The sequence below is a fragment of the Anomaloglossus baeobatrachus genome, chromosome 2 (assembly GCF_048569485.1).
Source record: "Anomaloglossus baeobatrachus isolate aAnoBae1 chromosome 2, aAnoBae1.hap1, whole genome shotgun sequence".
In the NCBI taxonomy this organism is placed as follows: domain Eukaryota; kingdom Metazoa; phylum Chordata; class Amphibia; order Anura; family Aromobatidae; genus Anomaloglossus; species Anomaloglossus baeobatrachus.
Window position 1 is genome coordinate 81,205,030 of NC_134354.1, and position 27,451 is coordinate 81,232,480.

Consider the following 27,451-nt stretch of genomic DNA (forward strand, 5'->3'; position numbering starts at 1 on the left):
CTCGGTATCCGTCTCCTCTGCAGGAGCTCCGGTGGCGTCAGTGAGGGGCCGGACAGAGGTGCAGCTGCTCCACTCCAGCCCCTCCAGGACGGGGCCGTGCCGGGAGACCGAGGAGAGCCGCACTGGTGACCGGCCGGAGTGCAGGTGCGGGAAGGCGGTCACTGGCAGTCAAAACACTACTAAACTACAGATCCCAGCATGCACCTCTCCCGGAAGTGACGTTGCCCTGTCAGCAGTCACGTGATCACTGCTTCTCTCGCTTGTTTTCTTTGACCCTTTCGGCTCCGGAGTGTTTCCGCTTCCTTTAGTTACTACACGTGGTTACGGAATGATTTCGCTCTGTCTGTGATTATATCACGACACTACTGGCTATCGCAGCATGCTGGGTGAGTAATTACGTAATATACCCGACTTCCCATTACTTGGCTTCGTACATGCGGGTTTGTTGCCTTCCTCATGGTCTGCTCCTCCAGATCTTCTCTGCACACCTGTGTCTGTACGTGACCAGCAGCAGCTGTGATACACAGGTCAGGGAGCAACAGACCAGGCGTGCTGCTAATTATTGTGTGGTGTATGGGCACAATCATCAGACGATTTACACATTACAGAGCTCATTCCTAACCACGCCCACAACAAGCAAGACACGCCCACAATACCCCCCCCTGCCAATCAATAAACAAGGCACGCCCACAATAACTACCAATCAATAAACAAGGCACACCCATAATAACCCTCCCTGCCAATCAATAAACAAGGCACGCCCACAATATCCCTCTCTGCCAATCAATAAACAAGGCACACCCATAATAACCCTCCCTGCCAATCAATAAACAAGGCGCACACACACAATAACCCTCCCTGCCAATCAATAAACAAGGCACGCCCATAATAACCCTCTCTGCCAATCAATAAACAAGGCACGCCCATAATAACCCTCTCTGCCAATCAATAAACAAGGCACGCCCACAATATCCCTCTCTGCCAATCAATAAACAAGGCACGCCCATAATAACCCTCTCTGCCAATCAATAAAGGCACGCCCACAATATCCCTCTCTGCCAATCAATAAACAAGGCACGCCCATAATAACCCTCTCTGCCAATCAATAAAGGCACGCCCACAATATCCCTCTCTGCCAATCAATAAACAAGGCACGCCCACAATATCCCTCTCTGCCAATCAATAAACAAGGCACGCCCACAATATCCCTCTCTGCCAATCAATAAACAAGGCACACACACAATAACCCTCCCTGCTAATCAATAAACAAGGCACACCCAAAATTATGCTCCTGCCAATCAATAAACAAGGCATGCCCATAATAACCCTCCTTACCAATCAATAAACAAGAGACGCGCACAATAACACTCCCAGACAATCAATAAACAAGGCACACCCCTTCAGTAAGTAAACCCCTCCTACAGTAGGCAGGGCCCCCTACAGAATCCTGGATTAGGCCCTGATTCCTCCAGTTGGTGCCTTTATATGAGGGCCATTGGTTCAGGATCGTGTGTCAGAGAGAATTCCAGAGACTTTGCAACCACAGGAGATGAGTCCAGAGCATCTCCAACCACAGGAGATGAGTCCAGAGCATCTCCAACCACGGGAGATGAGTCCAGAGCATCTCCAACCACGGGAGATGAGTCCAGAGCATCCCCAACCACGGGAGATGAGTCCAGAGCATCTCCAACCACAGGAGATGAGTCCAGAGCATCTCCAACCACGGGAGATGAGTCCAGAGCATCTCCAACCACGGGAGATGAGTCCAGAGCATCCCCAACCACGGGAGATGAGTCCAGAGCATCTCCAACCACAGGAGATGAGTCCAGAGCATCTCCAACCACGGGAGATGAGTCCAGAGCATCTCCAACCACGGGAGATGAGTCCAGAGCATCTCCAACCACGGGAGATGAGTCCAGAGCATCCCCAACCACGGGAGATGAGTCCAGAGCATCTCCAACCACGGGAGATGAGTCCAGAGCATCTCCAACCACGGGAGATGAGTCCAGAGCATCTCCAACCACGGGAGATGAGTCCAGAGCATCTCCAACCACGGGAGATGAGTCCAGAGCATCTCCAACCACGGGAGATGAGTCCAGAGCATCTCCAACCACGGGAGATGAGTCCAGAGCATCCCCAACCACGGGAGATGAGTCCAGAGCATCTCCAACCCCGGGAGATGAGTCCAGAGCATCCCCAACCACGGGAGATGAGTCCAGAGCATCTCCAACCACGGGAGATGAGTCCAGAGCATCTCCAACCACGGGAGATGAGTCCAGAGCATCTCCAACCACGGGAGATGAGTCCAGAGCATCTCCAACCACGGGAGATGAGTCCAGAGCATCTCCAACCACGGGAGATGAGTCCAGAGCATCTCCAACCACGGGAGATGAGTCCAGAGCATCTCCAACCACGGGAGATGAGTCCAGAGCATCTCCAACCACGGGAGATGAGTCCAGAGCATCTCCAACCACGGGAGATGAGTCCAGAGCATCTCCAACCACGGGAGATGAGTCCAGAGCATCCCCAACCACGGGAGATGAGTCCAGAGCATCCCCAACCACGGGAGATGAGTCCAGAGCATCTCCAACCACGGGAGATGAGTCCAGAGCATCTCCAACCACGGGAGATGAGTCCAGAGCATCTCCAACCACGGGAGATGAGTCCAGAGCATCCCCAACCACGGGAGATGAGTCCAGAGCATCTCCAACCACGGGAGATGAGTCCAGAGCATCTCCAACCACGGGAGATGAGTCCAGAGCATCTCCAACCACGGGAGATGAGTCCAGAGCATCTCCAACCACGGGAGATGAGTCCAGAGCATCTCCAACCACAGGAAACAATTCCAGAAACGCTGCAGCCATTGTAGCACATTAAAGCCATGCAGCCTGCTCACAGTAGCACAAGCAACATGTGGTGTTGTTGTGCTGAAAAACATCCGGGACACTTTGGAGAAATGGCGACTGGTTCCACAACCTAATTAATGTAACATTGAGCTCTTAGTGCACCTGGAATGAAGTCTATAGCGTCCGGCCGCCTTAGGCTACATGCGCACGCTGCAGTTTTTTCTGCACACAAACTGCAACCAAAACTGCTCCTTATCAGAGAGAGCCTGGAAATGTCCCAAAAAACGGTTGTAACACTGGCGCATTTTGGGTGTGTTTTTGACATTGCGTTTTTTTAAAGGAGAAACAAAATATGATAGGATAGGATAATGGATAGATAGCTAGAAGAGATAATAGAAAGAATAGCTAGATGGATAGATACATAATAAGAACATATAGATTAGATAATAAGAAAGAACAGAAAGAATACATAGAAAGAAATAATAAAATAGCTTGATAGAAGGATAGCCAGCTTGGTTAGCTTTTTTTTTAATTTTTTTGGGGTAAAAAAAAATAACATGGCCCCCCCCCATTTTTCATATCCAGCACAGGAACAGCAGCAGCTGCAGGCTGCAACCCTCAGCTCTCTGCTGTACCTTGGCTGGTTATGAAAAATAGAGGGGATCCCACACTTTTTGTTTTATTATATGATTTATTAAAAAAAAAATGATGTGGGATCCCCTCATTTTTCTAATACCAGCCAAGGTACAGCAGACAACTGGGGGCTAATATTATTAGGGTGGGAAGGGCCATAGTTATTTGGCCCTTTCCAGCCTAAGAATAGCAGCCCAGAGCTGCCCCAGAAGTGGCGCATCCATAAGATGCGCCAATTCTGGCGCTGGACCCGGCTCTTCCCATTGCTCTGGTGCCGTGGCAATCAGGGTAATAAGGAGTTATATTGTCCATATACTACAGGAGACCATGGGACCACAGTAATTAGTGCAGATGGCCCTTGCTGGGTATGTGGCTCTTACCACATAATATGTGGCTACCTTTGATGCTTATGTAAAAATGTTTTCTTTTACGTACAGTACAGACCAAAAGTTTGGACACACATTCTCATCTCTAGAACAACTATTAAGAGGAGACTTTGTGGATCAGCAGGCCTTCATGGTAAAATAGCTGCTAGGAAACCACTGCTAAGGACAGGCAACAAGCAGAAGAGACTTGTTTGGGCTAAAGAACACAGTGAATGGACATTAGACCAGTGGAAATCTGTGCTTTGGTCTGATGAGTCCAAATTTGAGATCTTTGGATCCAATCACCGTGTCTTTGTAGAAAAGCTGAACGGATGGACTCTACATGCCTGGTTCCCACCGTGAAGCATGGAGGAGGAGGTGTGATGGTGTGGGGGTGCTTTGCTGGTGACACTGTTGGGGATTTTTTCAAAATTGAAGGCATACAGAACCAGCATGGCTACCACAGCATCTTGCAGCGGTGTGCTATTCCATCCGGTTTGCGTTTAGTTGGACCATCATTTATTTTTCAACAGGACAATGACCCCAAACACACCTCCAGGCTGTGTAAGGGCTATTTAACTAAGAAGGAGAGTGATGGGGTGCTATGACAGATGACCTGGTCTCCACAGTCACCAGACCTGAACCCAATCGAGATGGTTTGGGGTGAGCTGGACTGCAGAGTGAAGGCAAAAGGGCCAACAAGTGCTAAGCATCTCTGGGAACTCCTTCAAGACTGTTGTAAAACCATTTCCGGAGACTACCTCTTGAAGCTCATCAAGAGAATGCCAAGAGCGTGCAAAGCAGTAATCAAAGCAAAAGGTGGCTACTCTGAAGAACCTAGAATATAAGACATATTTTCAGTTGTTTCACACTTTTTTAAGTATTTCAATCCATGTTTTTATTCATAGTTTTGATGTCTTTAATGTGAGTCTACAATTTTTAGAGTCATGAAAATAAAGAAAACTCTTTGAATGAGAAGGTGTGTCCAAACCTTTGGTCTGTACTGTACATTTTTGGTGGCCGTGTTTTGACCATACACGTTTCGCATACATTTGTAATGCTAAGGCCACGTTTTTTACCTCCTGTATTTGTAGCCAAAACCAGGAGATTGTTATAAATCCAGCAGTGGTACTTGTGTTTCTATTGTACTTTTCCTCTGATAATTCCACTCCTGGTTTTGTCTACAAATACTGAGGTAAAAACCTCACCAAATATTCAACGTGTGCACAGGCCCTTAGATAACCACATTGATTCCGTATTGACCGCTGTCCCCCATATGCTGGCCTCATGTGAGTGCTTCCTTGCCCCGTCTCTTCCATGTCGAATATATAGGTTTTGCTGCAGTCTTTTCTTCTGATTTTCTCTGGATGGATGAACGTTCCTTATGTTCTCAAATCTTCATTTGTTCAGTTTTATGGAGAATTGGAAATCCCATTAATTAGGAAGAACAAAGCCCTTCACAAATGAGACTGAATACCCGACCTTTTCTCGTCAATAAACTTTAGCCTTTTTTACAATTTGGTTTTCTACTCTTCTAAACCTTGTAGTCACAATTCTCATAGTGCAGTTATACAGTCTTCAGGTGGTGGCCACCTGGGAGCTAGGGCTAGACGGTGCCTCTTGGTGCTTCGTAGGTCTTGTGGCCAAAGATCTTTGTGTCCTGCTGCTATATTGCCGTGTAATTGTGGGCACTTGGTACATCTCAACCACTAGAAGTTGCAAAAAGTTGGAACCAGTTGGATTTTATGCGACTTGCTTCTTGGTGACCTGAGCGATGATTGACCGAACAATCTGTGTTACCATGAAGCCCCAGCCCGATACAGCGGAGGTGGGACTGGTCCGGTTGGATCGGGGTCTTTGTTTCTCTGCTAAATTCTCAGTCACATCTCAGGCCAAGTTGTTGTCTGATCCGTCCTGGTTCTCGTGTTCAAGGCTCACAATTCACTGCACATGTTGCCAGTCTATTACATATTTATTTATGGCCACATGCAATGTGAGATAAGCATCTGTCTTCTGAGGAGAGGGCACCATATGGCCCACGTTGTCTATGGGCTTCTTGTTTGGTGCTGTAGTGGCATTGCAAGGAAGTCTGCAGAGGTCATAATCCAAAAATATCTAGTGATAGCAGAGAAGAGGGAAATGCTTATTCACTCCGGAACGTGAGAATAATAAAATGGAAAATGCCGGGTCTCATTGGAGTTTCACTTCAACACCTTTCAGACACTAAAGTGTGGCTGTCATGGCCGTGTCCAGTATCTATAGTCAGAAGTGGTGGCTGACAAATCCAAAATTGTCATGTGCTACCTACAGTTATGGACATTCCCTCTTGGCAGAGATCTCACTTGATCATCCAGCAGTCAGTATGTAGTTATGGAAAGTTTCTTGGAGCTGGATGATGTCTTCCAGAAGAATAAGGAAGATCCTTCACTTTTATAAGCCTGTACCCAGGAACCAGGCTGCTGTTGGGCATCTGGATCACTGGGCAGCTTTCTGGAAGTGGTGATAGCCAAGCAGTGTTGCACTTAATAGAGTGCAAGAGAGGGGAGCCAGCACAATCTGAAAATGGCATGCATCATATAAAAAGTGCAAATTCACAGATTTATTCCAACTGTACTGTAATATAAATGAGATTTTTAGCAAATAATTGATCAATTCTTTGAGCCACCCCTGCCAACGTCACGGCAAATCTCAATAGGGGGGTCCTACACTATATTCTGTATTTCATGTGCCATGCGGCCTCAATTCTGGTGACTGACCATCACCATACCATGCACGCCTGATTTTGGTTTGCAATGTATTCCTCCTGTTGGTAGCTGTTCAGATTCAGTTACCTCACCCCTTTCCACAGGCATTGCTAATTAAGCACCATTCTTGGATCTGGTCCGCCTTTATCAATGGTTGCTGTCTGGCACTGGGAGGGTCAGTTCTGATATAGTCCTGGTATGTGTAGAGCTTGCTCCACATGCTGGGACCTGGGCTGGTCTCTATCCACAATTGCCTTTTTTGCAACATGGAAGCGGCTATACACAGGTTACAGGTATGTGTGCTCCATTATGGTTCTGCTTTTAACTTATCTAGGAGGCCGCATGGCACATGAAATACAGAATGTAGAGTAGGACCCCCCTATTGAGATTTGCCGTGACGTTGGCAGGGGTGGCTCAAAAAAATGATCAATTATTTGCTAAAAATCTCATTTTTTTTATTATAGTACAGTTGGAATAAATCTGTGAATTTGCACTTTTTATATGATGCATGCCAATTTCAGATCGTGCTGGCTCCTTTTTCTCTTAATAGAGTGCAAGTAGGGACCCATCTAAAAGGAACCTGTGTTCTTCTAAAACGCTATATGCCTGCAGATATAGGGGTATTCTGTAGTCAAATCACTATTGAGTCATGTCTGCCAGCTTCCTGGAGCAGCTGTTGCAGAGAGAAAATAAAGTTATGTTCTCCCTGCAGCCACTCTTTTTCTGTCAACAGGCCAGTGCTGGGGGGTTTAGTCACTACACAGTGAGCACACTGTAATCACATTGATGGGCAGCAGGTTGTCAGTGCCTGTGAGTGATTTCAGCACTCTCACTGTACAGTGTGTGATTACTGTGACTGCTTCTTGCCACACCCTAATGACTAGAAGCAAGCGGCTGCAGGGAGGACATAAGTTCATTTTCCCCCCAGTGTCCGCTGCACTAGTAAGCCAGCCAGGAATGATTGTGAGCACCTGCAGATTACCACATGATGAGATCGTGGACTTATACATTTTGATTAAAATACTTTGTCAGAGCTGAATGTTCACGATTGAAAATGTTGCTTACCTGCAGTAGCTGAATGTATAATATTTGGTTGTGACGTCCGTATCTTTTTGTCTACAGTGTTGATTTACCAACAACTTAGGTTTAGAGCCTGCACCATCATAAATCACAGACTACATCAAATGCAGATTAGCACAGTAGTCCATAGTGAAATACATGGGCACAACTCCTCCACTGCACCCCATCTCCTTACTATCAAATCATTCGGTAGAGATGGCGGCCGTCAGTACGGCCATGGCACCACTTATTCGTTAGATCCACTTTGCCTTAAACCTAAATTGTACCTCTTTCTGTTTCCAGGGTCCTGTACAAATAGATGGCGCGGCTGAGGAGACAGATTTGTCGTGTGGTGCTGGATTACTTTGATAAAACCTATGCGGCCGAGCTGGGGGATCAGTGGCAAACGGTCAGGTGAGGTTAATGCTGAAGATACAAAATCTTTACGACATATTGGAACATACTTGGCAGCTTTCTTAAAGCACCACACCAGCGATTGTTTTATTTTACCGCTGAAGTGGCGCTTTTAATCCAAGGTCCCTGCCCCTGGTCGTATAGTGGCCCTCCGGTGGTATCACCATTTACCGGCACTGATCCACTCAGTCTCTACCATCCCCCCCCCATCTCACAGTGGCTCTAGCAGTTTCAGGCAGGTTGGAAGTATTGACGTCCTGGCCAACCACGAGTCGCCTGACAATTAATGGCCTCATCAGTCAGATCACTGGTGGTCTTGACTTCTTCACCTCCAAAGCACCAGAGACTGTTGGTGACCTATTTGTGACCTGCCGGCTTCTCCAGTGTTTCATGAAGGTAACAACACAAAAAAAGTCTATGAGAGCCTCGTTCTGGCTCTCATAGACTTGCATTGAGCGCCTGTGACATAACTTCTTACTTCCGGTTGGTCAGAAATTACAGTCACAAGATGGCACTGTAGGACCAGTGCAAGGCTGAAAAACGTGAAGACGCTGGAGGATGACCATAAGACCGGTGGCAGGAGACTTAGTGTCATGATCCAGCTCTGGCCTGGTCATGTCAGGGGTTAACTTCCTTTACCTTGTTCTGGATCCCAGGACACTATATCTTGTCTCTTCACCTATGGTTCAATGGCAGTGATATTCTGCCTTGTAGCATGTATACTGGCTCTGGTGAGTGTTCCCGATCTGTCCTGCCTCCCTGCTACTGTGTCTTGACTTGTACCCTCCCCCGTTCATCTGTGCACGGTGCCTGACTTCCCCTCCTATCTGTTGTTTTTTGTGTTTCCCGCAGCATTCCTGATCTCCCTGCTTCTGACTGTTGTGTTTTCTGACTTGATTGTGATACTCCTCTTGCAGTGACTTGGCTTTCCTGGCCAGACCCTGACTGTTTAACTACTCTATTGCCCCCTGGTGGTTCGCCTGTTAACTGCCTGCTGAAGTTACGCTGCTGTACTTCAGCTGCCTTTCTGTTAGTGTGACTTAAGGCCGCTTTACACGCTTCCAGGGTCACAGAATTTGTGACGCACATCCGGCTGCGTTAGCGATGCCGTTGCGTGTGACACCTATGAGCGATTTTGAATCGTCGCAAAAACGTTCAAAATCGCTCATCTGTGACATGCCCCCCTATTCTCGATTATCGTTGCTGCTGCATGTACGATGTTGCTCGTCGTTCCTGCGGCAGCACACATCACTATGTGTGACACCGCAGGAACGAGGAAACTCACCTTACCTGCGGCCGCTGGCAATGCGGAAGGAAGGAGGTGGGCGGGATGTTCCGGCTGCTCATCTCCTCCCCTCCTTTTCTATTGGGCAGCGGTTCAGTGATGCTGCAGCGATGTCGCTGAGCAGGTATGTGCGTGTGCCGCTGCCGTAGCGATAATGTTCGCTACGACAGCGATCACCACATATTGGCCGTACGACGGGGGCGGGTGCTATCGCGCTCATTATCGCCTGCAAATGCTAGCAATGTCGCAGCGTGTAAAGCGATCTTTAGTCTCTCCTTCACTACTCTGCTGCCACCTAGTGGGGAATATCCTGTACTAGGTCTTACTAGCCCTTTATACAGCATGACACTAAAGCCCCCTTTACACACAACGACATCGCTAACGAGATTTCATTGGGGGTCGCGGAATTCGTGACGCACATCCGGCCTTATTAGCGACTAGTGATGAGCGAGTACTAAAAAGCTCGGGTGCTCGAGGCTCGGGCCGAGCCTCCCAAGATACTCGTGTACTCGGCCCGAGCACCGAGCCCAATGTTATCCTATGGGGGACCCGAGTATTTTTGTGAAATGACCAGCGGCAGCATGTAGAAACCATAAAACTGTAAATTAATAAAAAAAACGTACGTGTGTGTGTAAGCGTGCATATATATATACACGCGGAGTGGAGTGCGGGAGGGGCCGTAGCCGAGCGGGGAAGTGTCGGGCTAAAGGCTGGTCATGCTGTGAGGGCCGGCCAATCACTGCAATTCCACAACAGGGCTGTGGCATTGCAGTGGTCTGCCAGCCAATCCCTGCATAAGGGCTGGCCCTAAAAAGAGCGCCAACATGCAGGACCACGAGTACAGCACGAGTTTCGCGAAATTACTCGGTTCCCGCCGAGTAGCCCGAGTACAGTGATACTCGTGCGAGTACCGAGTAGTAACAAGCATACTCGCTCATCACTATTAGCGACGTTGTTGCATGGGACACCTATGAGCGATCGCTAATGATCAAAAATACTCACCTTATCGTTGATTGTTGACACGTTGTTCATTTTCATAAAATCGTTGCTGGTTCAGGACGCAGGTTGTTTGTCGTTCTTGAGGCAGCACACATCGCTACGTGTGATACCCCGGGAACAACAAACAGCAACGTACCTGCGTCCTGTCGGCAACGAGGTGGGCGTGACTTTCATGCGGCTGCTCTCCGCCCCTCCGCATCTATTGGACGCCTGCCGTGTGACGTCGCTGTGACGCAGCACGAACTGCCCCCTAAGAAAGGAGGCTGTTCACCGGCCACAGCGACGTCGCTAGGAAGGTAAGTATGTGTGACCCGTCCTAGTGATTTTGTCCGCCACGAGCAGTGATTTGCCCGTGACACACAAACGACGGGGGCGGGTGCTTTCACGAGCGACATCGCTAGCGATGTCGCAGCGTGTAAAGCAGCCTTTAGATTAAAAGCACCACTCCAGTGCTGAAAAAACCCAAAACGTTAGAGTGGTGGTTTAAGGGTTTGTACAGAAGACCACATTGTGCTGAGAAATTATATTCTGTGCCCTTTCCCTTTTCTGAATCCAACGTCCTTTCTTCTTCATTTTTTGTGCCCCTAAATGTGTATTTGGAGGCCCGGTCACCATCTGTCTAAATATAAATCACCCCAGGACCCTGCTCAGGTGGCTGCCTTAGGTGGGCTTTGCACGTTGCGACATCGCTACTGATATATCGTCGGGGTCACGTTGTTAGTGACGCACATCCGGCGCCGGTAGCGACATTGCAATATGTAAAGCCTAGGTGCAACGATGAACGAGCGCAAAAGTGTACAATATCGCTGATCTGTGTCACGTCGTTCATTTCCGTAATGTCATTGCTGCAGCAGGTATGATGTTGTTCGTCGTTCCTGCAGCTCCATACATCGCTGTGTGTGACACCGCAGGAGCGACAAACATCTCCTTACCTGTGTCCACCGGCAATTCGGAAGGAAGGAGGTGTGTGGGATGTTATGTCCCGCTCATCTCCGCCCCTCCGCTTCTATTGGCTGGCCGATTAGTGACGTCGCAGTGACGCCGAACGCACCTCCCCCTTGAAGGAGGGATTGTTCGGCGGTCACAGCGACGTCGCCGTCCAGGTGTGTGCGTGTGACGCTGCCGTAGCGATAATGTTCGCTACGGCAGCAAGCACCAGATACCGCATGTACGACGGGTTGGGTGCTATCGCTCTCGACATCGCTAGCAATTGCTAGCGATGTAGCAACGTGTAAAGCCCGCCTTAGTATTGTGCACACAATATCTTTTTCAGGCGGATTCTGACTGGTAATCACATAAAGTGCTGGAAAACCACCACAAAAAATGAGCATAGTGTACAGAAATGTAAAAGCGACATTGCTGTGCACATGTTCAGGGCTTTTTTTACTGCCTGAGGGCTCGAAACTGTCCAACAGCTAAATAAAGTTGTAAAGGAGAGAAAAAAAATATTAAAGGCCCCGTCACACACAGAGATAAATCTTTGGCAGATCTGTGGTTGCAGTGAAATCATGGACATATTGTTCCATTTGTACTCAGCAACAAACCTGGCACTGATTGTCCACAATTTCACTGCAACCACAGATCTACCACAGATCTACCACAGATCTACCACAGATCTACCACAGATCTACCACAGATCTACCACAGATCTACCACAGATCTACCACAGATCTGCCACAGTTTTATCTCTGTGTGTAAAGTGGCCTTAAGGCAAAAATGACAGCAAAGCCGCTAGAAAAAAACACTTCAGGTAAAAGACCGCTGGCTTATTCCTGAAGCTGCGTCACCTGGGAATTATGTGGTGGGTCCGCTGAGGTCTAAAAGATGTGTGCACTTCATATTGCAGAAGGTTTCTCCGTTTTTCTGACCTTGCAAACATTACACAAGACTATTATTTATGTATTAAAGGGAATCTGTTTTTGCTACCTCATCTGAGAGCAGCATAATGTAGGCAAAGAGACCCTGAATCCAATGGTGTATCACTTAGATTGCTGGGTGCACTGTGCTGAGTTTTTAGATTTATCATGGAGCAGAGCTCAGAAAGCTGCCCTGCCCACATCAGGCTTTCTGTGTACAATGTCTATACACAGTGAGCTGCTAATCACAGCAAGGGGGCAATGATTATCTCCTGAAGCTAAAACAAATAGTGCAGGTATACAACAGCACACAGTGTGATAAGAGACACTTTGCTGAATTCTGTGTGTTAACCCCTACCACATGCTGACTTCAGATTACATAGGAAAAACCTGCTGACAGATTCCCTTTAACTCAGCTTCTGAGAGAAAGAGTCCATTTATCGTCTCCCTCTGTTGGCACAACGCCACAACATCAGAAGCTGCCACACAGTGCCACAATAATCTGGGCCGATCTGATGTCTTCCTGGCTCAGCTTCCTTTTCCCCCCTCATGTCATTGATAACTGCAGCTGCACCTCCCCCCCTCCCCATCTAGATTATTTTGATAACGTTACACTGTCGACCGACAGCTGTTCTGTATGATTTCACTAAATGAATGCACACTCAGTTCTTCTGAGCGTGCATGTGTTCTGAATGGGGCGAGAAAGCCACCGCCAAACCTTTACTAATGATTGACCATAGTCTACCACATTTTTAGATAAAAGGGGTCTAATAAAAATCTAAAAATGCTTTGAAGTCTATGTGCATGTAATTATCTGTCCGTTATGTGCAGGGAGGTGCTGACGACGCCCGGCCTCTGGCAGTACGCAGTCTTACTGAATCATTTCCAGCACAGTTTGGAGGCTGAAACGCGTCTATCATTGTGCGGTTACCACCAGCTCAATCATCAGACCTTTCCACAATCATTGAAGTGCTACATCAACAGGAATCCCGGAAAGTTTCCTTCACAGCCCCATCAACCAGGGAAGATTAAAGAGTATTACATCCTGAACGCTTCTTCCCTCCTGCCAGTACTGGCATTGGATGTGCAGCACGGAGAGAGAGTCCTGGATATGTGCGCTGCCCCCGGTGGCAAGTCAGTGGCACTGCTGCAGTGTGCCGTACCAGGTAACTGGCTGTCATATGCCTCTGCTTTATGCTCCATAGGATTTGTTTCTTTGTTGTTAACGTTACTAGTGAGAAGCCATACTAAGGGTCTGTGCGCACTGGGAAATTTGTGTTTCTTAAGAAAAATTCGCACCTTCTGGCAGAATTCCGCACCCGCAGCAAAAAATGCACCCGGAATCCACATGCGATTTTACCGTGGTTTGTTGCAGTTTTAGGCCCTGTGCGCACTTGCCGGTTTTTGCCGCGGATTTCCTGCATGTTTCGCTGCATGTTATGTTCATAACATCTCTGCAGTGATTCACCAGCAATACCTATGGGAAAAAAATGCTGTGCACACTAGGCGGATTTTGACAGCTGCATGTTTTGCTGCTGGATTCCCGCAGCAAAAACAATTGCATGTCACTTCTTTTCCGCACGTCGCTGCGGCATTTCACTCCATTGACTGCCATGTAATCGTGAAATCCCGCAGGGAAAAACGCAGGCAGCAAATTCTGTGCGGTTCATTGCGATTTCCTGCGTTATTCCCTCCGGTATTTCGTGGTTTCGGGACATAATGTTCAGCACTGCCTGCCAGGGAAGTGATGTCATTATGACAGGAAGAGGAAGCGGAGCAGAGAGTAAACACACACACACACATCACAGACATAGAATATACACACATCACACTCACACACAGACACGGACATATAGAATACACATACAAATCAAACGGACATATATAAAAAAAACCACTTGGGCTCCGCCATATTTTTACCTTTTAGCCGAGGTAAACTCACAGCGGCGGCCCGGTATTCTAAGACTGGGGAGGGCCAGGGTTAATGCTCTCCCCCTCCCACAGCCGAGAATATCAGCCCGCAGCTGCCCTGGGACTGTCGCATCCATTATGCGGCAGTACTGGAGTGTCCCCGGCTCTTCCTGTTGCCGTGATGCGGTGGCAATCAGGGTAATATCAAGAGTTAATGGCGGTGGATCGCCGCTGTATAGCCCCACAAGTGTTGTGTCGGTGCATTACCTTCAGGGACTCCACGTGGATGGAACAGTCTGGTCACAGGTAGGGAACCTTCTTCTAGGATTGTCGTGACGCCACTCTCAGAATTGCGGTCAGTGGAGACCGCCACTGCAGGTTAGGGATGCCTGGGGCTGATGGTGGGTGCAGTCAGTTGTAATAGCCTCCTGAGAGTGAGGCATGCCCCAGGGCCCCGGGTAGGTGTGTAGAACTACAAGTCGCAGAATGACTCACACGCACTAGCAGAATGTCTTTCAGGGGTTTTACTCACTGATGGTGGCAGGGTGAGTAATCCGGGCGTAGCTGGGATGAACCAGGCTGGAACCAGGTGTCCTTCAGGCTGACTGATGAGGGTGGCTACCGACTCGCCTTCCTTAGCCCTTTGCGTTTTGGGGTAACCCCTGCTTGAAGCCCTGCTGGGGTCGCCCAGGGAAGTTGCTGGTGCCTCTCTCCCCTTCCTTTTGGCCCGTTTGCTTGTAGCCTGGACCAGATCACTCCGGCTGCTTGCCTCCTGTGAGCTATGGGCCCTCACTTTGCTACGTGGCTGCGGACTCTGTGGTGTTGTCTTGGGGGTGTAAAGTGCCCCCTCATGCAGGTTTGGCAAAGGACAGGTGGATCTATCCCTGCACTGGGACCTGTTACCCGTTTGGGCCTGGTATCTCCCTGACAGTCTCCTTACTCTCCACTCCGTTGCTCTCTCTTTAGCCGTGGGTGGATTTCGGGCAGCACTCCCAGGTGACCGTTCTCCCCCGTCGGTAGTCACTGCGCGTACGTTGTCAGAATCGTGTAGAGCTACAGGGTCTGCTTCTGCTCTCCCTGAACTTCACCACTCAACTGTCTTCGGCTCACTGTTCCCTCCTCTCCTGTTCTTGCCTACGTCACCTAGCAACCAGGCTCTCTACCACACCCCTTGAGTGGAGATGGAGGCTTCGCCCCCTCCTGGGATCCCCAGGGGTCCTCCCAAAGGTACATGTGTGAGACCTGATCACTATGCGCCTGTGTAGTCACACCTCGGTCAGCCTTCTGGATTACCTGTTTTGTACTGTCCCCAGCATGGGTGCAGTACTCAGTGGTGCCTGACCAGGTCAGGGGCGCCACATTCCCCCTTAGTTATCACCAGCACGTCCTCGGGCTGCAAGACAACATTTTAAAATGCGTAAAACAGTAAAACAAGGTAAAACATTTTTAAAACCACCAGGTACCATACATCACCACCCTCCACCCACAAGTCCGTTAACCCACCCTAAACCCTCTCAGGCGGCAGGTCACCGGTTTCTTTTGGTAGCCAGATCTGGGCCATCAGCTTCCCCAGACCGTTCCTCCAATCTGCCTCTCCCGTTGGCCGCGCCTTCAGCCACTTCTGGCAGGATGTAGAGGCGGCTTTCATGGTCTGGTGGTTTCAGGGTATACCTGGCCTGGTGGAGCCGCACCTTCAGCCTCTTCTGGCAGGATGCAGGGGCGGCCTCCACAGTTGGTGCTGACCAGGTACCCTCTTTGTGGTGGAGAGCCAGGCCCCATAAACAGGCGTGCTCCCTGGTTGCAGGCGAGCCAGACCCCTAAACAGGCTGGCTCTGGTGGTGGTACCTCTGGGGTAACTATTTACACTGCGAGAGTTTGTGGCTATAGCCAGTTCATAGCCTTAAGGTTCAATTTTCAAAGTGCAAAAAGAGGTTTCTCACATTAGTTCATGTGGGCACATTTCTTGAACATGTAAACGTTGCAAAACTTGTCAAAACTTGTAACTTCTGTACTTTACTTTACATGAACTTTGCTCCTTCTTCCTCCTCACCAGGGCTTGGGCCTGTAGGGCTGCGGCACCTGTTGCTTTCTCCATCTCTATCATCATCTGTAGTGGTCTCATCAATGGGTTCTTTGTCTTTTCTTTCCTCTTCTTCTGTGTCTGTTTCTTTTTCTCCTTCTTTATCTTGTAGTATTGAGACAGCAGGTTTACTGTAGGGATTTCTGGGACATGGTGTAACATCTAGTGCGTACCATCCGCGTTCTCCTTGGTGCTTTGTGAATTCTACTGAGTCTCCTATCTGTAGGTTTCTTCCTGGATGTCCTCTAGGTAAATGTGCTCTTACATCCCTTCTGTTCACAAAGATGCCCTCCTTTACACCAGGTGCTACTATAAAGCCATATCCTGATTTCAAGCTGAAGTCTTCTACAACTCCTCGACAAAGTGGGCCTCTGACCTGGGATTTGGCTCTTCTCAAGGACCGCTTTTCCTCTAAGTCTCTGGCCGTGACCTCGTCCTTCTTCTCGGGAGACTGCTGTGCAGGGGGATCCCTTGTCCTGCTGCGGCGCCGTGTCCTGCGGGCTGGGTCCTGCCTGGCTGCTATCTCACCGCTTGCAGGCTCCCAGGTGATGTATCTGGACAGATCTTCCTCAGCGGAGGATGTCGGGCCCTCTTCATCCCAGCGGGAGTACGGCAGCATCTCTGGCTCTTGGACGGGTGCTTCATCCACTGCTGATGGCTCTGGGGTCAGCTTCTCAGCTTCCTGGCCTCCCCTCCCCCTTAGTTCTTCTGGGCACTCCTCTTGTGGCAGCGCTAGGGATGGATTTTCATCAGCAGGCCAGGGCGGGGGACTCTTTGGCATGAATGTTGCAGGAGTCTTCCTGTGAGTATGCGGAGGGAGCAGATACCGGTCCACCATCTCCTTTGGGAAGTGGGCCTCTAGATCAGCCTTCAGCTTCCAGTATTCGGGGTCCTCCCCCAGCAGGGACTTCCCAGCAGGGACTTCCTTGGACTGGGGAGCGGTGTCTGCTCTGGCCTTGCAGGCCGGGGTAAATAACTGTACAGTCTTGTCTTGGCGGGCCGAGCCTGGCGTGGCAGCGGCCTGGTCTTGGCGGGCCGGGCTGGGCGTCGCTCCTGCGGCCTGGGTTGGAGTCGCTGCAGGGACCGGATCTTGGCGGGCCGGGCTGGGCGCTTCTGCGGCCTGGATTGGCGTCGCGGTTGCAGCCGGTCCTTGGCGGGCCGCGCTGGGCGTCGCTGCAGCGATTTGGGCTTGGCGGGCCGCACCTGGCGTGGCTGCGGCCTGGTTCAGCACCTCACTTGCGGCGCGGACGAGCGTCGCTGCTGCGGTGGAGTCTTGGCGGGCCGGGCCTAGCATGGCGGCGGCCTGGGTCAGCGTCACACCTGCGGCGTGGAGGAGGGTCGCGGTGGCAGCCGGATCTTTGCGGGCCGGGCAGGGCATCGTTGCGGCGGCCTGGGCTCGGCGGGCCGCACCTGGCGTGGCTGCGGCCTGATTCAGCGTCGCCGCGCCGGGCATCTCTCCAGGGACCGCGGGCACGGCAGCAGGGGTCGGGGCACTCGCGCCGGCAGGGGCAATATAGGACTCACCCATCGGTGCCACCATCGGGACCTGAGCCGTCCTGTGGGGCACCCATCGCGCGGCTCTCTCCTCATAGGCCTCAACTGCCTCAGCGATTTCCTGCAGCTCCGCACGTCCCTCTCGGATCTGCTGCACGATCCTCGCTTCCAGTCGGTTACTGAACTGGGCAAGCTCCCAGGACCACCAGGCAGCGGAACCCGGCTCTGGGCTCCTATCTTCAGACGCCATCTTCACCGCGTCGTCGCTGCTTTGCAGATCTTTTCTCAGCAGCAGGCCTCCGACTCTTCCTTGCAGCCTCAGTGCCAGTTCCTTCACCGCCTTGAACTCTTCACCCAACAGCAGGCTTATCAGTTTCTGCTCTGCCTTTTCCAGCAGCAGGCTTCTGGCTCCCTTTCTTTCCCGACGTCTCTGAACGCCTCCGCTCTCCTCACTTGCGAGGTCAGGACTCTGCAGGGGATCTCTGGGTAGCCACACCTCTTCGTGGGCGGTAACTTCTCCCAGCGCGGGCTGCTGTTGTTTTTCAGCGCGCTTTTCATGGTGGCAATATGGCGGCGCTTCCAATTTTCCAAGCGGACCGCCCAGGCACATGGTCACCTGTCTGAACAGGTCTAGTCCTTATCCTGTTCACAGCGCCAGATGTATAGCCCCACAAGTGTTGTGTCGGTGCATTACCTTCAGGGACTCCACGTGGATGGAACAGTCTGGTCACAGGTAGGGAACCTTCTTCTAGGATTGTCGTGACGCCACTCTCAGAATTGCGGTCAGTGGAGACCGCCACTGCAGGTTAGGGATGCCTGGGGCTGATGGTGGGTGCAGTCAGTTGTAATAGCCTCCTGAGAGTGAGGCATGCCCCAGGGCCCCGGGTAGGTGTGTAGAACTACAAGTCGCAGAATGACTCACACGCACTAGCAGAATGTCTTTCAGGGGTTTTACTCACTGATGGTGGCAGGGTGAGTAACCCGGGCGTAGCTGGGATGAACCAGGCTGGAACCAGGTGTCCTTCAGGCTGACTGATGAGGGTGGCTACCGACTCGCCTTCCTTAGCCCTTTGCGTTTTGGGGTAACCCCTGCTTGAAGCCCTGCTGGGGTCGCCCAGGGAAGTTGCTGGTGCCTCTCTCCCCTTCCTTTTGGCCCGTTTGCTTGTAGCCTGGACCAGATCACTCCGGCTGCTTGCCTCCTGTGAGCTATGGGCCCTCACTTTGCTACGTGGCTGCGGACTCTGTGGTGTTGTCTTGGGGGTGTAAAGTGCCCCCTCATGCAGGTTTGGCAAAGGACAGGTGGATCTATCCCTGCACTGGGACCTGTTACCCGTTTGGGCCTGGTATCTCCCTGACAGTCTCCTTACTCTCCACTCCGTTGCTCTCTCTTTAGCCGTGGGTGGATTTCGGGCAGCACTCCCAGGTGACCGTTCTCCCCCGTCGGTAGTCACTGCGCGTACGTTGTCAGAATTGTGTAGAGCTACAGGGTCTGCTTCTGCTCTCCCTGAACTTCACCACTCAACTGTCTTCGGCTCACTGTTCCCTCCTCTCCTGTTCTTGCCTACGTCACCTAGCAACCAGGCTCTCTACCACACCCCTTGAGTGGAGATGGAGGCTTCGCCCCCTCCTGGGATCCCCAGGGGTCCTCCCAAAGGTACATGTGTGAGACCTGATCACTATGCGCCTGTGTAGTCACACCTCGGTCAGCCTTCTGGATTACCTGTTTTGTACTGTCCCCAGCATGGGTGCAGTACTCAGTGGTGCCTGACCAGGTCAGGGGCGCCACACCGCCACTAAGTCCAGGCTTGATCATGGCAGCGTCTATGTGACAGCTGACATGATCAACCCGTGAGTAAAGTGAAAAAAAACACACACACCGAAAAATCCTTTATTTTAAATAAAACACAAAAAAGCCTCTGGTTCACCATTTTATTAACCCCTCCCAAACACACCGCTCCGACGTAATCCACGTCCTGCGATGCTTGCATCCAGCCACGACTGACACAGTGCTGAATGCAGCCTCGTACCGAGACAGCAGAGGTAACCACAGGTCATTTCCCACGGCCGGTAATGTGAACAACACATTACCGCTCGGGAGAAATGCAGCGTGTGCTCACAGGGATTCTATCTATCTATCTATCCCTCTATCTATCCTTCTATCTGTCTATTTATCTAACTACTATCTATCTCAGAAGGAAATGACTTTTTTTTTTTTCTTCAATGTGCTTTATTGCATTGAATGCATTAAAGTACATGTACCAACCCGCACGCGGCAAAACCGCGACAATATCGCGAACAATATCGCGGTAAAACCGCGGCAAACCGGATGCGGTTTGCCACGTTTTTTTTATCGCGGGTGCGGTAATCTTTCAGACCCTGCGGAATTTTCTTAAGAAAATTCTGTTTTCCAGTGCGCACAGGTCCTTAGTGCAGTTTTGGTGCGGTTTTTCCGCAGGTGGGTCCCTGCGGTTTTTAACCAATATCTTTGGAAAAAACGCGGGAAAAAAAGTGACATGCTGCTTCTTTTTGCTGCAGAAATTCTGCAACAAAACCTGTAGGGAAAAGAAAAGCAGTGTGCTCACAACATTTTGGACTTCCCATAGATTTTGCTGGGAAAGGACTGCAGGAAGGTTATGAAGAAAAACTGCACCTTTTCTGCAGCAAAAACCGCAGCAAATTTGCTGCAAAAAATGCAGTGTGCGCACAGGGCCTAATACAGGAAAAAAACCGTACTGACTATGGGCATCCGCCCCTCCTCCTTGCGGTTCCAGCAGGTTCAGACACATTGGAAGTATTGACGTCCTGGCTGACCATGAGTTGCCAGACCCTGCAGCCCATTAATGGCCTCATCGGTCAGATCACTGGTGATATTGACTCCTTCACCTTTGGACCACCGGAGATTGTTGGTGCAGCAGCATAGGATATGGGGGACTCTTGTGGAGTGTATGGCTCATTTTTCTTTTATAGGGATGACATCCCTCTGGTAACCCATAATAATGCAGCTGAAAAGCCTTTAAAGGGTTATTCCCATCTCCAAGATCCTATCCCAATATGTAGTAGGTGTAATAATAATAATAATAATATTAGCAAATACCTCCAATTAGAAATGTAGTATAGCTCTATTGATTAGCTATGTGTAGTACTTCATGTGCAGGGTATTGCATCTTAGGTATCCATGGTTACAACCACTCATATAGTGACAGTTTATTGCTCATATTCATGGATACCTTAGCTGCAATGCCCTGCACATGAGGTGAGAGACATGGCTATATCAGGAGAACTATACTACATTTCTAATTGGAGGAATTTGATAATATTATTATTATTCGGCCTACTACATATTGGGATAGAAATAACTCTTTAAGTGATAATGAGTTAAACCTAAATCTTTTCATGGTGAAAAGTAAATGTTTTTGTGGTCAACAGTTTTCAGATCCGCTGTTATTAAAGAGACCAGGAGGTGATGGGCAGCCCCCGGCAGCGGCTCTGAGCTGTGTGACGGAGCTGTGCTGTTCTGCCCCATACAATGTTTACATCCGGCTGTCACCTCTGGTGGTAAGAGCTTATCAGTCGGGGTGTCGGGTGTTCCCCCCACCAATCTTTTATTGGTAATGTATCTTGTGGATTTCTTTTTGACCATGTTCACACGTAGCATAAATGCTGCGTATTTTCAGCTATGTATTTTTGTGCAGAAAATCTTCTGTATTTAACAGGGAAAGCAAAGGGGATGTGACTTCATGAAAACTCATGCAAACTGTGCGTTTAAACTCCCTGTTTAACTGCATTTTTTTTGTGTTTGTCCTATATAGCCTGAAGCACGGGCGTAAAAAACGCAGTGGCGGTTCAGGAGCAGAATCTTTACTGAAAAAATCCCTTGATAACGAAGGAGGAGCTAAATAGAGCAGGAGGAGCTAGGAAAGCTCCGCCCTTCCTCCTTTGCCTGTCTACATAGAATCTCATTAGCACCAACCGCCATCTCTTAGCTCCATAATGGGAAAGACTTCACTGAACACAGGTTTTACCTCAGAATTGAGAATTTGATATCCCCACAATTAATTCCTCCACATGCACTGTCACAATACTGGTGATAATAGCTGGAGCCCAATGGCGGGAACCAGGGACAATGCTGGAAGCAGCAAGTACACTGACAAGAGGGAGCTCAGGTACAGTCTGAGACTTGTAGTTCCACGGCAGGTGCAGACGATAAACAGGTTGCTGACAGGCATGCGGGATACAGATTAGTAGGAAGGAATGATCTGGAAAGAGATGGTTCCAGCAAGAGAACTACAAGCAGGAGCTTTACACAATACTCAAGCAATGAGTGTTCATCCAGGCTGGATACTTAAGACAAACAAGTGGTGAGGGAGGAGCTTATTGGAAGCATGCTCCACCATCTTGGCTGAGGGCAAGGTTAAGGGCGGGGTAACCATAGCATTCCTGACATGCACACAGTATAATGGCTCCCCCATAGCCCTCCAAACAGTATAATGGCTACCCCATAGTCCTCCAAACATAATAATGTCCCCACATAACCCTCCAACAAAATATACTGGCCCCCATATACCCCTGCAAACAGTATAATGTCCCCCGCAAAGCCCCCCAAACAGTATAATGGCCTCCACATAGTGCTGAAAACTATGTAGTGGTCCCCACATAGCCCATCAAATAGTATAATAGCCCCCACATAGCACTCCAAACAATATAAAAATCCACATAGCCCTCAAACTGTATTATTGCCCCAACATAGTTCTGAAAACAGTATAATTGCCCACACATAGCCCTCCAAACAGTATAATGGCCCCCATATAACCCATCACACAGTATCCTGGATCTCATACAAACCTCCACTCTGCATAATTGCCCGCTTACAATGTTAGGGTCCACAATGGCCCTTCAAACAGTATAATGGCCTCCACATAGCCCTGCAAACACTATAATGGTCCAACCATGTATAATGGCTCCCTCATTACCCTCTAAATATTATAATGGAACACACATAGCTCTTTAAATATAAAGGCTTCCATATAGCCCTCCAAACAGTATAATGCCCCCTACATAGTCATGCAAACTGTAGAGTGGCCCCGACATAGTCCTTCAAATACTATAATGGCCCTCATGTAGCCTTCCAAACAATATAAAAACCCAAATAGCCCTCAAAACATTATAATTGCCCATACATAGCCGTCCAAACAGTATCATGGATCCCACACAAACCTCCACACTGTATAATTGCCCGCTTACAATGTTAGTGGCTACAATAGCCCTTCCAACAGTATAATGGCCTCCCCATAGCCCTGCAAACACTATAATGGTCCAATGGCTCCCACATTGCCCTCCATATATTATAATGGCCCACACATAGCTCTTTAAATATAAAGGCTCCCATATAGCCCTCCAAACAGTATTATTGCCCACACTGGCCTTCCAAACAATATAATGGCCTCCTCCATGTACTCATTGATTAAAATAAACACTCACTTCTCCTCGTTCCCCCGCTGCTCCAGTCTCTGCAGTGTGTGCACTGAAGCTCTGCAGAGCGGGAGTGCTGTAGTGACATCATCGCTCCCGCCGCCCTGAGACGTCAGACACAGAGGGAGAATGATGCTTTGAATGTACATCGCCAGCATCGGGCCCCCCTGACTCACGGGCCTCATAGTGCCCTTGTGGTCTGCCACTATTGATATGTAATATGTGATATATTGATAGGCCACTAGTGATATGTAACTAAAGGGAATAAACAATTTTCGTAAAGATAATTTATCCCCCACATAGTTTACACAACGTGTGTGATCGCTCCATCTAAATAAAACTATAAATGTCATTTGTTACCTTTTTCGGTTAGAAAATCTGTTTTCTGAAAAAATAATCTGTTTTAAAGGACCCTCTGGCTGCGTTCACATCATGTTGTGCGGTATACGGGCGCTGTGCGGCTTACCTGTGACCCTAATGCAGGCTACTTTGTAGCTTTAGAAGTCTGATGAAGTGCCTTTATTTCTGTGACAGCCGCGTAAGGATTGTGGCTAAGATCTGACAAGGCGATGTGCGGGAGGATGCAGGGGGCTTTATCAGAATGTTTTGTTGCTTCTCTCCTTTAGATCAGTACAGATTATTCAGCCGCTCGTTGTCACATCTCTGTCGTCTTTACTTTTCAGCAAGTCTCTGTGCTGTCATCCATAACCGGATTTATGAGCGACATCACATTCTTATTACTTCTCTGATCTCTTTCTGTCATCGTTATTGTCCAGGTCTTACCTATCTGTAAACCACTACAAGCCTAAAAATTGAGGGTCTGGCATAGACGAGCGGACACATGAAGACCACAGTTATGGTATATACCCAGGCTGTGGTCTCTTGAGATGCTGTCAGTGCAAGGCCTAAGGGTACCTTCACACTTAGCGATGCAGCAGCGATCCGACCAGCGATCTGACCTGGTCAGGATCGCTGCTGCATCGCTACATGGTCGCTGGTGAGCTGTCAAACAGGCAGATCTCACCAGCGACCAGTGAACAGCCCCCAGCCAGCAGCGACGTGCAAGCGACGCTGCGCTTGCACGGAGCCGCCGTCTGGAAGCTGCGGACACTGGTAACTAAGGTAAACATCGGGTATGGTTACCCGATGTTTACATTAGTTACCATTGCACACCGCTTAGCTGTGTGTGCAGGGAGCAGGGAGCCGCGCACACTGAGCGCTGGCTCCTTGCTCTCCTAGCTACAGTACACATCGGGTTAATTAACCCGATGTGTACTGCAGCTACATGTGCAGAGAGCAGGGAGCCGCGCACACTGCTTAGCGCTGGCTCCTTGCTCTCCTAGCTGCTGTACACATCGGGTTAATTAACCCGATGTGTACAGCAGCTACATGTGCAGAGAGCCGGAGCCGGCAGCACAGGCAGCGTGAGAGCTGCAGAGGCTGGTAACTAAGGTAAATATCGGGTAACCACCTTGGTTACCCGATGTTTATCTTGGTTACAAGCTTACCTCAGCTGTCAGACGCCGGCTCCTGCTCCCTGCTCGCTTCATTTGTCGCTCTCTCGCTGTCACACACAGCGATCTGTGTGTCACAGTGGGAGAGCGCCTTTGAAGAAAACGAACCAGGGCTGTGTGTAACGAGCAGCGATCTCGCAGCAGGGGCCAGATCGCTGCTCATTGTCACACACAGCGAGATCGCTAATGAGGTCACTGCTGCGTCACAAAAAACGTGACTCAGCAGCGATCTCGGCAGTGAGCTCGCTGTGTGTGAAGCACCCCTAAGACACACCCGGCATGAAAATCAGAGCGAGTGGAATGCGATAAAACATCGCATTCCAGTCGTACCAATATTGTACCAGCACACATGAACGATTATTTTCTCGGCCCCAATCGGACTGAGAAAACAGTCGCAGTATGCTGCGGGTGCAAAGCGAGACTCTTTCTCTCTCGCACCCATTCAAGTGTATGGAGCGAGAGAAAAATCGCACTGCACTCGCGGTACACCGGTGCATGGCGAGTGCAGAGTGAGAATGGCAATAGCCGGTAATGGAGGAGAGAAGGAGATAAATCCCTCCCCTCCGCAGCGCTGGCCCGTCCCTCCTCAGTGCCAGCCTTCCGCTCCTCACAGCCAGCCCTCCCCTCCGCAGCGCTGGCCCGCCCCTCCTCAGTGCCAGCCTTCCGCTCCTCACAGCCAGCCCTCCCCTCCGCAGCGCTGGCCAGCCCCTCCTCAGTGCCAGCCTTCCGCTCATCACAGCCAGCCCTCCCCTCCGCAGCGCTGGCCCGCCCCTCCTCAGTGCCAGCCTTCCGCTCCTCACAGCCAGCCCTCCCCTCCGCAGCGCTGGCCCGCCCCTCCTCAATGCCAGCCTTCCGCTCCTCACAGCCAGCCCTACCCTCCTCAGCGCTGGCCCTCCCCTACTCAGAGCCAGCCCGTCCCCCGCAGCTGAGGTGCGATCGCTTGATCGGACCTCAGTCACAGTGACACTCGCATGATACTCGGCTCATGCTGTGCTGCCAGCGTGAGCCGAGTGTCATGCGAGGATCGCCTTAGTCTCCGTGTGGCCCCTGCCTAATAATAATAATCTTTATTTTTATATAGCGCCAACATATTCTGCAGCGCTTTATATGCATCATCATCATCGCTTTCCCCATTGGGACTCACAATCTAAATATCCCATCAATTTTTCTTTGTAGTGTAGGAGGAAACCAGTGGAAACACACTCAAACACTTGGAGAACATACAAACTCCTTGTAGATGTTGACCTTGGTGGGATTTCAACCCGGGACCCCAGCACTACAAGACTGCAGTGCTAACCACTGAGCCACTGTGCCGCCCTAAAGATTGTAACATGATAAGCAGTTGTTCGAGCGCCACACACAATTTGAAAGTGGTAGGGACCTTCAAAAATAATGAACCCCATGATGCCACAGTAATAGATTACTCTGGTGGTGTCTGCCAGGGGAGGAGGCAATAATGGTCATCTGTTTGCTCAGTCCTGTGCCAGTATATATGCATCTAAACCTGCTCTTCTGTGTGGGACTACTCAAAAAGTCACCATCCTGTAGCTGTTTGCTTGACATGGTGCTAATGTATCAAGTCCACAGACAGTCGCAACCACACATTATGATCCAGCGAGCTACATGTGGCTCCCAAGCTACAGGTTGGGGATCCCTGCCATAGTGGTTCACATGTAGAACGTTTTTGTCCAGTCTCTAAATTTTACAATATATTTTTGCATAACCTCATGTCACACTAGGTACAGGGAAGTACCAAAGGAACGATAAAAGGGACGGAAAACCCTGTGTCTAGGGAAAGGGGAGATGGTCACTTCTGACCAAGCCTACCGCTGGGTCCTGGCTTCCTTCACTGTTCTAAACAGGTTCCACACCTATGCGCCGAACCAGATACCTGACCCTGGCTGACTCTGAAGTAGGCAGAAGGTAGGGACCGGATGGGATGAGCGCTTAGTCAACCCCACTAAGCTCTAAATAAGACACAGGAAGAACAAACAGGGGGAAAGTAAACAAATAACTTATCTCTAGATAATTCAAGAAAAGGAACTGCAATAACAACAAAGCTTCTCCAGATATATACAAGCTGACTGCTTACACTGAAGACTTGTTAAGGGTATAAGAGCTATCACCAACACAAAGTAAAAGGAAATGGAGGTATAAAAAGACACCAAGGGAAGTGCTGATGAAAAGCAGCTGAAGGGCTGAGGAACTCAGCAGGGTTCTAAAGGGAAAAGGAGGAAAACCAAGCAGAAATAATAGGTCAGGGAGCAGTTTGCGCAGCCAAATGCTGTGACCTTCCATAGCCAAAACCACAGGTCTGTCTGTCACCATCAATTCCCAAAAAGTTTGGATATTTGGTAAGATGTAAAGAAAACTGGAATGCAATGATGTGTGAAGCAATTATTCTCACTTCCGAGATGTAGCACTGGAGTGCCTGAACTGCTCTGCCTCTCCCCATCAGAGCAGTTCACTTAAGGCTCTGGCTGTATTGTTCCCTGCCTCACTGCCCCGTGGTCCTCCACGTGTGTCTCCCCTGCCTTCTGCTCCTGAGACCTATGCATGCCACACTTTTAAAGGGCCAGTGCACCTATTTTTGGAACTACCTCTGTCTGTGGTTAAGGCCTAAAACACACTTCCGCAAAAAAAACGTACGTGTCTTACGGTCCGTTTTTCGGGTCTGTGTTCCGTTTTTTTGGGGCGTCTCTCCGGTACGTATGGCATCCGTGTGATGGCGTATGTGAGCCATGTGTACTTGTAAAATGTCCGTGTTTGTGTGTAAAATGCC

The 27,451-nt window shown here is 49.7% G+C and overlaps 1 protein-coding gene across 1 annotated transcript in view; it reads left to right on the top strand.

Moving 5' to 3' along the window:
* The first annotated feature begins 233 nt into the window (after positions 1 to 233).
* The window catches only part of NSUN3 (NOP2/Sun RNA methyltransferase 3), a 76,881-nt gene continuing 49,663 nt past the window's right edge, over positions 234 to 27,451 (top strand). The window contains exons 1-3 of the mRNA XM_075333097.1: positions 234 to 386; positions 7,951 to 8,061; positions 13,033 to 13,367. Of these exons, the coding sequence (XP_075189212.1) occupies positions 7,967 to 8,061; positions 13,033 to 13,367 (430 nt within the window). The 5' untranslated portion in view covers positions 234 to 386; positions 7,951 to 7,966. The remainder of the gene's footprint in view (positions 387 to 7,950; positions 8,062 to 13,032; positions 13,368 to 27,451) is intronic.